The following is a 12,572-nucleotide window of genomic DNA, read 5'->3' as shown; positions in this document are numbered from 1 at the left end:
AGAAGCAAAGAGAAGTCGTTCGTATTTAACAAGACGGGCATTAGAAAGGTGTTGGGATTTCCCTTTTAAGAGTAATGCTGACACCGAATGAGGAACAGCCAGTGTTAAAGGAGATTGTAAAACCAGAGGTTCTGCTTGCTCTAAAATCCGTGCTGCTGCCGCAATGGCATGGAGGCACGGTGGAAATGAGGCCGCAACGGGGTCAAGATAAGTGCTGTAATAAGCAAGAGGGCGGTATTTATCACCGTGTTTCTGCACCAGTACACCCAAAGCACATCCCTCTTTTTCATGACAGAACAAAGTGAAATGACGGGAGTAATCGGGCAAGCCCAGAGCTGGAGCAGAAGCTAGCGCCTGTTTCAGAGATGAGAATGCAGTGTTTTGCTGAGATCCCCACAGTATAGGAGAAGGGGTTGCATTACGGGTGAGCTCCTGGAGTGGTTTGGCTAGCTGAGAAAAGTTAGGAATCCATTGTCTGCAGTACCCAGCCATACCGAGGAAAGAGCGGACTTGGGAAGGGGTAGTGGGCTTAGGGGCAGAACGGATTGCCTGGATTCTATCAGCAGAGAGGTGACGGCTCCCTGCCAAGAGGTCATGGCCCAAATACCGAACCGTGGGCTTGCAGAGCTGAAGTTTTTCTTTAGACACTTTATGACCCTTATTAGCTAAAGCAGTGAGAAGTACAACAGAATCTGATCTGCAGGTCTCAAGGTAAGCGCTACAAAGAAGCAAAACATCTACATATTGAATAAGAGCAGAGCCGGAAGGAAATGTAATGTCAGAGAGATCCTGCCGTAGAATTTGTGAAAAGTAGGTGGGAGAATCTCTAAACCCTTGTGGCAGAACAGTCCAACAGTATTGCTGTCCTTTATAAGTAAAAGCAGTAAGATATTGGCAATCAGGCTGGAGGGGAACACTGAAAAAAGCGGAGGAGAGATCAACAACGGTAAAATGAGTGGAATCAGGTGGGATAGAGGAGAGAATAGTGGTCGGGTTAGGCACAACAGGAAATTGAGAAATAACAATAGCGTTGATAGCTCGAAGGTCCTGGACGAAACGATAGGTGTCTCTTCCAGGTTTCTTTATAGGCAGTATAGGAGTGTTACATTCACTTGTACAGCGAATAAGAACACCTTGTGCCAAGAGGTCAGAAATAACAGGCTGAATCCCTGCCTCAGCTGCAGGATTCAGTTGGTATTGAGTAATACGGGGCAGACGCTTAGTTTTGTCAATAGAAATGTAAACGGGATCCACTGATATCCTGCCCACTTCGTTTGGGGTGGTGGCCCACAAACAGTTGGGGACCTGGGACAAAAGATCAGCATCTGAATCAGAAATTAAGGGAAACAGGACGGTGTCAGGACCCTGCAGTAGGTCCTCCACCTCCTGTTGGATCTGTGCAGGCACTTCAAGATAAACCCCATCAGGAGTACAGAAAATAGTGCAACGCAATCTGCACAATAAATCTCTCCCTAACAAAATCACAGGGGAGGTAGGACTTAGAAGAAAAGAATGATGCTCTGAAATGGGTCCTAGTACAAGAGGGACAGGTTTAGAAACAGGGTGAGGTACAACTTGATTAGAAATACCAACTGCATTAACAACCTGGTTAGAAATGGGAATAGAAAAAGAAGATCCTTGGAGGGTGGACCTGCTAGCACCTGTGTCCACTAAAACCTGGGTGTTTTGTCCAGCAACCTGGCAAGTGAGAGTGCCATCAGAATTTAGGGGAATAAGCGGAGATAAAAAGGTGAAGTTGCAATCCTCCTCTGGGCACCCCTATTGACTCTCAGCCGTCGCTAACGTAAACTGACCCTGCGGTGGTCTGAAAGCTACAGGCTCTGGCAGCCCAGGGCAGTTCGGGCACTGACTCTTCCAGTGTCCGGGCTGTTTGCAATAGTGACAAATAATTGCATTTGTCACTGTCCTGGGGTTACCACGGCCGGCAGAATTTTCAGACCAGGGTGAGCCCCTTGACTGTCATTCTATGGGACGCCCCCGACCCCTGCCTGTTTTAGTAGGCAGTGATTGCAGAACCATAAGCTTAGGTTCTTTGTCCTGCTTAGCCTTTCTGCACTGTCTGCAGTTGTTTGCCACTGTCAAAAGTTCTTCTCAGGATTTAGTTTCCCAGCCGATGGTTATGTGTTTTAACTGGGTCTGGATAGCCGGATCCAGTCCAGTAACAAAAGCAGCACCTAACGCTTGCTTAGCAGTGTCAGTTGGGTTTTCAATGCCAGAGTGCCTTTCAAACACTTCAGTAAGCCTTTCCAAATAAGCACCTGGTGACTCATTTTCTTCCTGCTTGCAGGTGTTAATTTTAACCCAATTCAGACGTTTGGGAAAGACCTGAAGAATACTATCTAGCAGTCCATTCCTAGCTCGGGTGACAGCCCTAACAGTATCTTCTAGGTCCGGGTCTCCTGAAATGGGCCCGGGTGGCCAGCCTGCCTTCTCTAAAATCTTTTTACGCTTATCATCAGGCAGAATCACCCTCAAAAGCAGATCAAGGTCTTGCCAGTTAGGACCATAAGACCGTATTATTAGTTCCTGTTCCGCTTTAAATTTCACCCGGTCCTCTTCTACTGAAGGAAAATCTTTGGCCATGGCGTGTAATTCGGTCTTTGTCCAGGGTTGGTAAACCTGCATACGCCCTCCTTTAGGGTTTGGGACTTCCCGTAAAGGATAAGTAGCAATCGGGCTATTATTCCCCGCTTCAATATGTGTCACTGATCGTTGTCCTTTAGGAGTAGCTGGCTGGAGGAGAACAGTGCTTCCCTCAGAAATCTGATATGTAATGGGGAGTACCCCTGTACCCTGTTTCTCTCTATCAGTCACAACTTGGATTCCTGAAGCTGCTTGGAGTCGGGAGCTGAAAATGGGGCTGGGGATGGCAGGGGATTCCACATGGGGCACAGGACATCATTCATGTCATCCTGTGAATCAGGGTTTGGGAGACAAGGATACAATTGCCCAGTAGGTGGTGCACTAGGCTTAGTTATCACTGCTTTCGATTGAGTGCCAGCCTCTTTCAGCAGTTTAATCTGTGTTTGCAGTTTTTCCTGAGTATCTTTGAAGCTTCTTAATTGAGATTCTTTCTGCCTTTTAAAGGTTTCCTCATACCATGGTAGATAGGCAGACCATTGCAGATCGGGAGTTTTCGCTCCACGACCCTCAAGAGCCTCCCTTAAATGTAAAGTTTTAGTTACATCAAAAGTCCCTTTCAATGGGAATTGTAATTTAGAGTCATTTTGGGTATACAAATTCCACTTATTTAAAAACTTGAAAGTATTTTTCCCATAGTGAGTATACATAAAGAAAGCCGGACTGTCCTTAGAAGGCACTGGAATTCCTGTAGACTGACCTACCCCCATTTTCTGCATGTGCTTAAAAGATTCTGTAAGACACCGAACCAAAGTCCGCCTGCTTACACTATTGTCTTCTGCAAGTCACCAAATCAGAATCCGCCTGCTCGCTCTGCGAGTCACCGAATCAGGATCCGCCTGCTCGTTCTGCGAGTCACCGAATCAAGAATTCGCACTGATCCCCACCCCCTTTTTCTTGTGAGACGCTGGACCAAAATCCACCCGCTCACAGGGGTTTCCGGCACCCACCCCAACCCAACAGAACACCATGTCCTGGCGCCTGGAGACAGCCTGACGGAATGGGGAAATACTATGGCCTGGGGTTAGCCTCAGAGGTCAGTACTACATTCACAAACAACAGAAAGAGAGTCAACAAAGCTTTCCCACAGTTCCGTGTGCCGAGAGAGAGTAATGGCACCACACCAGCTTTTAGCGTCCAAACACAGAGGGTCCAGCGCATGGCTGCCTCACTAGAGACACCGGTGTGCCCTTTTGGAACTGTGGCACATAAGACAAAGACAGACACAGACAGACAAAATGTTAGCCGCTCCACAAAATTGGATTCCGTAGCTCCCCTTACCCCAATGGCCGGCCGTCACTCCAAATCCTAAGCCCTCACCAGGAGATTTCGTAACAGGTATCCCCTTACCTTCTATTGAGCGCTCTGAGAGGTTTGGAAGTGGAGTGCCGGTCCGTCCATACGGGCAAGTGGCGCATTAGGAATCTCGGTGGAACCTCAAAATTGTCAAAGCAAAGACTTCACTCAGTTTACACGGCTAAACAGACAGTTTTATTGGCCAATAAAAACAAAGTGAGCTAAACATGGTCCAAGCAAAACCGGGCCGAGTGAGGCTGGCTAATACAATCAATCCTAGTATCTTTATACCCTTAACCAAACAGTCTGACGTCAGGGCATCGAATTACAGAAATCAATTAAATTAGGAAAAACAAAGCCTTATCAACAAGATGGCGGCCAGGTACGAGGGAGTACCTCTCCTCTCTGAACCAGCCCAATTAACACATTCCAATAGCACATCTGTCTTGGCCTGGCACATGGGGTGATAGAAAGTTCACTCTGGCCTACGTGCAAAGGAAAAAAGCTGAAATGGTTTCTACTACAAAAGATGGCTTCTAGCTAAACATAAAATGGTTTCTGCAGCTTCTACAGTTTACATGGCTTTACTCAAAGAAAGAGGCATGTTCTGTGCTCTGAGGAGCTTGAAATCTGAATAAGGCAAGAGAATAATTCAGAAGGAGGACGTGAGATATTGGGGGAGGGGAAAGAGGTTGCTCAAAAAGAAGCTTTCAAGGGAAATTAGAATGAGATGAGATGAGGATGAGAAGCCTGAGTGAGGGCATGAAACTGAGGAAGGACAAAACGACAAAGGGAAGAAAAGAAGAAGAAGATGGCAAAAAGGTTGGGAAGACCACAGGTGGCAGGAAAATAATGGGAGAGAAAAAGAGTGGGGCAGTAGGAGACAAGGTGAAAGCCAAGGAGCTTGTCTATAATGCATTAAGACATAGGAAGAGGATTTCAAGGATGGGGTGGTATCAAAACGGAAAGGAAATGAACTTCAACTGAGGCACTTTGGGAGGAGGCAAAAGCCAGGAGAAAATGAGATTACTTGCAGTTGGATGGGAAAAGAAGTGGAAAAAGTCTGATGGGAGTGGAAAAAAAGGCATCCTGAGGCTTTGAGAGAGTCTGGGGATAATAGGAAGAGAAGCAAGACTCAAAGATTCCATGGGGCTGAGATAGGAAGGACAGACTTGTCAGCGAGTGAAGATGGAGCAGAGAGGCAGGAGAAGGGAAGATGAAGAGTTTTGTTATAGAGCAATGGATCTGAAGTAGCTGCTGGATGTGAGGGCTCAGCAGCAGCTCAGGATATTAATAAAAGCTCTGCAGTATTGGCCTGAGCACACATACCTTACTTTTAGGAATAACTTGCTGAGGCAGATAGCGTCTCTTTACTCACCCTTTTTAATTTGAATCCCACAGGTCTGGCCGGTCAGACTCCTCTGGAACAAGCTCTGGCTGATGCCATTGTGGACACCATTGATGACTTCGTGTCCATGTTTCCCTGGGCAGAGAAGAATCCGGATGTGAAAGTAATCTGATCACTGATTTAAATCAAAGAGATTTATACCTGTGAAAGTATAGTGTATCTGGAAAGAGCTCTTTCGGGAAAAGGCTTCTTCCTGGTAGAAAGAGGTTTACCAATGTCAGAAAACCGCCTCTGTTCTTTCGATTTTTTTCCCCCGAAAGAACACGATTGCAGTGTGGACGTAAGTGAATTTTTTTTGGAAAAAAAGCATTTTTCCAAAAAAACTGCAGTGTAGACATACCCTTATTCTTTCTTTACTTTTGACATTGATACTCCCTCTGGTGTTCTTAAGCATGTGTTGTATTACCTTGCTCCTGGCTCTGCTATCATTAAACACAATATAGCTCCCTTTCGGAAAAGGGATGCTAATGTAGCACTTTGGAATAGGCAAATCCGTGGGGGATTTAAATATCCCCCGCGGTATTTGCATTAACATGGCTGCCGCTTTTTTCCGGCTTGGAGATAAGCCGGAGAAAAGCGCCAGTCTAGACGTGATTCTCCGGAAAAGGCTTTATTTTTCGGAGAATCACGTCTAGACTGGCGCTTTTCTCCGGCTTATCTCCAAGCCGGAAAAAAGCGGCAGCCATGTTAATGCAAATACCGCAGGGGATATTTAAATCCCCCGCGGATTTGCCTATTCCAAAGTGCTACATTAGCATCCCTTTTCTGAAAGGGAGGCCAGTGTAGACACAGCCTAGATGTTTAATTAGAAATGCATACTAAAAACTTCCTATATCCTCTGTGCAGTTCAATGGCCACGGATGTATTTAATACCATTTTCATTAGCTTCTAACTATGTTCTATTTGGTCTGCTCAAACTTACAAAATTAATAGCATTCCAACTCCCACAGAGAAAATATGAAACAAAATACACACCTCAACCAAAACTCTGGAAATAAGACTAATTAGGTAAAGTTCCATATTTAGGTACATCTCTAAACTCTGTTCTCTCCTAACCTGTAAAAACAAAGTGCAATATCATGAGTAGTTATTTATAAAAGCAATAGTAAGCCAATGGTAATGGCAAATAGTAACTGCTACAGCATGAATCTTGGCAGGTGCTGTAAAACTTCTGAAAATGTCCTCATGACATGTCCAAGGAAACAAAGCAACATTTTTTATTATTTCCTTTTGTTCTGGGAACTGACTCTAGAGAAAAAATGAAGGGTTGGACGCTGAAATGAACAAATATGTTTGGGAGAAGGTGAACTGGCTTAGGAAGTAAGCGGTGGAAAATATGTTTGAAAAATAAGTGGAGAGAGGAGGAATTCCACATTATTTTAGACGGTTAGCATTACAGTGGAAGCAAAAAAAAAAAAAAAGTCTCTTGTAGGCAATATATAACCCTAAGCTCCATCCATCCAATCTCAATTAGTTGGGAAGCCAACTTAATATGAAGAATCACAGGTCCCAGCAAGAATAGGAGAGAGGAAGGTAGGACAAGTTAAAAGAGACGAGTGTATTAAGTAGTCACCTTTTAAATCAAGCCTTAACTTGTGCTTTCCTGTAATGATTAGAGATAGTTACAAAATCTGTGTAATATAGATCAGTGTTTCTCAACTTTTTTTTTTATAAAGTACCCTTTAAAAAAAATAAATTATAAGTACCACTGATACCTATAGTTTTCAGACACACAAATTTTTCTTTTCACATTTGTTTAAACAAATTAATCGTAGCCAGGCAGATGATGAAATTTTTGGGTGTAATAAGTACAAGAATAATAAAATGCTGCAAAACTTAAAACAAAAATTCAGTTTTCTCCAAATTTCAGTTGTGTTGAGGTACTCCCCCCCCCCCCGACTTTTCTTGAGTAGCCCAAGGGTATTTGTACCATTGGTTTAGAAACACTGATCTATACCACTAATTAGTTACTGATGTGTAGTCTCAATCTCCACTCTGATTTTTATTTGGTAATTTTCTTTTTTTAATTAAATATTTCATTTAACAACACAAAAAAGAAAACCCAAGAGAAGGTTACCACAGGACATTTCTAATTCTTTGATGATAGGTAACATCAACTTTTATTTTCCCATAATGGGCCAGATTCAACGTATTGGTCTAGCTGGAACAGGACAAAACATTCTAATAGTACTGGTTGTGTTTACAGCTGCTTTTCACTCCCCAGAGCAGTTCAAGATGGCCAAAGTGAACCTGAAGAGGTGGGATAGTCCCAAGTTTCAGTGTGTCTATGCTTTAACGGCCCCCTGCCTTTCCATTGCTCATCTGAAAGTGCTACCTCAAGCACTGATATTCAAGATGAAATGTAGCCAGGGAAACTTTAAGAAGATGGGCCAAATCTTTCACTAATGAGAACCTCGTCACAACTTCAGTATAGTTCAGACTATTGACTCTTTACAAGACCAGTAGCAGTTGTAGAGGAAGGGTGACAACTTGAGTTATTTGTGGTGTCAAATTTTAACTCTAGTTAAAAATGACCCAAGATCTTGTCCTGCTTGTGCTTGAGATTTAGTAAGGCAGAATTAGCAACAATTGTTACAAACTAATTTCTTGAAATGCAGCATATGTGCAAACTTTCCATGTGTATTAATTATGCTGGATGTTTAAAGAGCTTAGATTATAGCATGCAGATCGTTCAGAATAAAAATCTAAAGTGTCAGCATGCCAAGGCCTTTACATTATAATGAATTTTAATTCAAAGTAATGAAAAATCACTTGTAAATTCTCAGAAAATTCATTCTGTGCTCAGGATAAGTGCTGTATTTTTGGATGTGGGGGTAGCACTTTATTCTTTGCATGTGAAGAGATGGAATCTCTCCTGAAAGTGTGAAGCTTTATCTCAGTATTAGCTCTCACAATTTTCAGGATGAATCTCACATTTATGCTTTCCTTAAGCCCCAGCTGGAGTCAATGATTGTGTGAGATGGACAGTTTTACATTTAAAGGAAAAGTTTCCCTCAGAGCAGTGCTTGAAAACACAAACCTTGAATGACTCAAATCCCAACCCCCAGTTTTCGTATGTGTGCACACGTGCAGGGAGGGGTAACGTTTTTTTTAAAACCTTGGGGTGGCAGTACTATTGCCACAGCCACTGAAGTTACCAATGTCTCCATAATGAGTTAGGGACCCTTGTATGACACTATCCTACATACTGCACCTGTTCTGAGGCTGGAGTTTTTATGCCTCCGGGGCTAGCGGTCAAGCTTACGTCACCAGCACTAAAAGACAAACACACCAATCCTCACTTTGTGTGGGTAGGGGAAATGGGCAAGAGGTGGTGAAACAGGAGGGATAGGGTCCTAGAAAATTGTTTCTTCAGAAACTCTCCTGAAGGGCCTTCTTCCTTGCAGCTACGCCCGGCTTCCTCCCTATTCACTTTCCAAACTTTTCTTTTTGGGTTGGAATGCTGCCACCTTATGGTAGAAATGAAACCTAGCAGTTACTGTAACCAAAAAAAGACTCCTAACGGAATTTTGAGCTTTCTGGAATGAAATCGATTTGCAACATGATTTAAAACTACTCACAAAACAAAAATGCCAAATACAGAAACCTTAAGGTTACTTCAAAAGTCAGCAGGAAAGTTTTAAAAGGACTTGGACAAACATCATCAATAATTTTTCCCTGAAAGGCTAATAATCATTATAAATGGCAACGAGAGCAAGCCATGTTATTACATAACAGTGAGCCTACCTAGCAGTTATAGAGCTTGTCAAATGTCTGCAGTAAAGAAAGATTTCCAGAAGTGCAATAGTATAAGTAATGTTGGACAGAACTCGTGTCTTTACTTGCTATGTGAAGTGCCAGGCACATATGGGGTGCTATGCAACAAGAATCAATCTACAATTATTAAACAACTGAATACAATAAGGATTTACCTTTCAAAACATGAATACCTCAACCCTCTTTGCCAAGGAAATATGAAAATGATTAGTAGACTAAAAAGTTAACCAAAATAATACAGGGAAAATCTGGTTCAGGCTGAGTGCTTCTGAAAAATTCAAGTTACCAGCCCTTTTCATATCAAACATTGAGGAATGGCGACTCACTACCAGATGTTTGTCAATGCCTTGACGGTAAGAGTTACAGCTACCTCTCTAAGGACCTCCTAACGTGCAGGACTCTAAGGGCAGGTCTACACTTACTCCAAGATTGGTGCTGTGGCAGGCAATCCCCCAGGGGTTGAGTTAGCAGGTCTAGTAAAGACCTGATAAATCAATCACTGTCTCATTGACTTCGATACTCCACCAGAACAAGAGGTGTAATGAAATTGATGGGAGAGTTTCTCCTGTTGACACAGTGGCAACTCGATCTAAGGTATGCTGGAGTTGCATACCTTAGGTGGACATGTCCCTGTAAGGTGGACCTGCCCTTTCCTATCTCTGGGTTTGAGATTGTAATATATTGAGAATGTTTGAAGAGAAACCTTCCTCAACCCGTTTTGCAAGTTTGAGCAGCTGAGCCAGTGACATTACATAGGAATGCCTTCCAGCATCAGACCAGCAGGCTGAAGGTCCTCAGTGAGTCCTCTGCCTTAACATCAGCACAGCCAAAGCTGCTAAGCCAGTAATCTCACTATGTTCTGCATCTTGTCACCTGCTCAGGATAAGAGAAAGCACATCATCTAAGCCTGAGCCCGGACATCTGTTCACTAGATGAGCTCATCAGCCAGTGAACTTCAGAGAAATGGCTTTTGACTCTAGACCAAAAAAGTTGAGAGGTGCTAAGTGAAAAGCTCTCAAAAGCCTGCTTGACATCAGACCAGAAGCAACTGGCCACATCAGGAGAGCAAAACATATGAGCTGAGCCATTAACCTCACAAAGAGTGGACATGCTAAGGCAGTGACCTCAGAGACATTTGCACATTGACCAGCTCAACATGAGAGGCAACACCCAGAAAACTTATTACAGTCAATTAGAGGTACTTAGTAATCACCTCACAAAAGTCAGCCTCCCTTGACATTTTTCACAGCAAAATACAGGTGCTGAACCAAGCCTCAAACCATGAGGTCATTAAAAACCCAGAACATTTGGCAGACACTGGAAAACATTCACTGCTCCCCCTTGGAGGAAAGCATAGAGAAAGCTCTCCTGCTTCCTCCCTGGGTTGGAGGAGCAACAACCAAACGCTGAAGCAACTGAGAACCTGACAGAGAGAGAGAGTACAAACACAAAGTGGCTTCAGAGACTATCATTGTGAAAATGGGTAGAACTACAAAAGGGCAGCATCCATTGGAGACATATGTAAGGTTTTTCAGTTGTCAGATAATTGTTTATTGAGTCATATCAGGTCAAATTAAGGCAACAATTCTCTTAAAAGAAAAAAAGCATTTTTGTTTTGCTCTGAGATGTTTAGCCTTTTGTTGCACTAGCAACTACTGTAAAGATGAGGTGTATAACCACTATATAAATACCAGCCAAGCAAATATCAATACATATTTTTCAGGTTATACTCATGAAATCAAATGATTCCATTGTCATGAAATTTTGCAAACCCATATTTATTCCCTCAAGAAATTGGAAGAACCAAATTTGATCACCCTCTCCACTTATTCTTTTTTTTCCCCAGCAACAGATCTATAACGACCTCCTAACTAATACAGCTCCTGGACTACTACAAGATTTGGATAATTTCTTAGGGGATAAAAAGTGGCTGGTTGGGAAATCTGTGAGTATCTTTTTTCCTCTTTCAAATCCCCTTGCTACTGTAGCAAACTGGAGGAAATTTAACAGTTTTTGCCTTCCCAACAAGAGAGCTGAGAAACATCCTTTGTTTTGTGTTGGTTTTAATTCTTTGCTTTCCTTCCTACCATGCTTTCAGGCTGAGTACCCTCACAATTTCAGGTCCACACTCCTAGATTCATGTTTGTAGAACCAGTTTAAAACAGTTTTGAATCAAATCATTTTCATCACTACTGGTCAGTGTGGCTGCAGCATGTGTTTGAACTGAAAATAGAGTAAGTGTTCTAGCCTTTACTTAAAAAGCCCCAAGATTCGACACTGGGTCTCCATGGTCAGTTAGCACAGATTGATCCGGTCCATATTTACTGGCCTATGGAAACTAAGTATAAACTGAACTGGTTCATAACACTTTAAAAATCAATTCAAACAATTTCTCAACCGTGCAGACGCAGACCCCTATCCTTAGCTGGAGTTAAGTCAGTGGGTCAAGTTACAACATGATTAAAACGTACAGCATGGATAGGTCCTAAACATACCCCCTTACGCTAAAAGCAACAAATTGTAGCTTCACCAGGAGTAACTTCTGTACTTGCAGATTGAAGAGGCAAAAGACTGTGGACATAGAAGGGCCCAAACCAAATTTAAAATGCAGTTCATCAGTTTAGATTCACTATAGCTCATCCATGTTAATAGTTCTGCTATTTGATCACATATGCTCATTGAGTAATTGTTTTACACTTTGTTTTCACCAGGTAACCTGGGCTGATTTCTACTGGGATGTGTGCAGTACAACTTTTCTGGTCCTTAGGCCTGGCCTGGTGGACAACTATCCAAAACTTTTGGCTCTGAAAGAGAGAGTACAAGCACTTCCTGCTATTGCAGCCTGGATTGAGCAGAGACCAAAGACTACACTATAGATCAGCCTTTCTGGTTTTGAAAAACATGTGCATTTATTCAAAATAACTCAGCACGTCTAATTTCTTCTAGAGTTACTATTTTACAAAAATTATGACAACTCAGTGCCCAATATGATTCGGTCTATCACACTGCTTGGGACATATTTTTAGCCATATTAAATTCTTCCTCTTCCCTGCATTCATTAGTTTTCAAGGATAAGGAGAATACTTGTCAATGGAACAAGTTTCAGAGTAGTTAACATTTAATTGTTTTACATGTGTGCAATTTGAAAGATGCAAAATAAATTAAATGCTGCTATTATCATTATAAAATGGACTAAAATATACCGGACTCTGTATTTTTCTCTGGCTGTAACATGGAGATTTATACTAAGGATACATTTCAGTACATTTATGCTTGTATTAGTTGCGATGTCTCAGAGATGGATTATGTTTTTCACTGTACAAAATAACATGATCAACAATTTTAGCTCTGCTTATGAAAGATGAATGAAAAAGTGGACATGGTAGACTTAGAATGCTATGGTGAGGAGTATCAGCACTTGATATCCCTT

At 42.4% G+C, this 12,572-nt stretch overlaps 1 protein-coding gene across 1 annotated transcript in view; it reads left to right on the top strand.

The window, feature by feature from the left end:
- The window catches only part of HPGDS (hematopoietic prostaglandin D synthase), a 67,791-nt gene extending 55,449 nt beyond the window's left edge, over positions 1 to 12,342 (top strand). Inside the window, exons 4-6 of the mRNA XM_006111950.3 lie at positions 5,359 to 5,468; positions 10,989 to 11,087; positions 11,854 to 12,342. Coding sequence (XP_006112012.1) covers positions 5,359 to 5,468; positions 10,989 to 11,087; positions 11,854 to 12,018 — 374 coding nt within the window. The 3' untranslated portion in view covers positions 12,019 to 12,342. The remainder of the gene's footprint in view (positions 1 to 5,358; positions 5,469 to 10,988; positions 11,088 to 11,853) is intronic.
- Positions 12,343 to 12,572: the final 230 nt, after the last annotated feature.

Source organism: Pelodiscus sinensis, chromosome 5 (assembly GCF_049634645.1).
Source record: "Pelodiscus sinensis isolate JC-2024 chromosome 5, ASM4963464v1, whole genome shotgun sequence".
Taxonomy (NCBI): Eukaryota; Metazoa; Chordata; order Testudines; family Trionychidae; genus Pelodiscus; species Pelodiscus sinensis.
The sequence above is the reverse complement of the archived record's forward strand: the minus strand, read 5'-3'. Positions and strand labels throughout refer to the sequence as shown.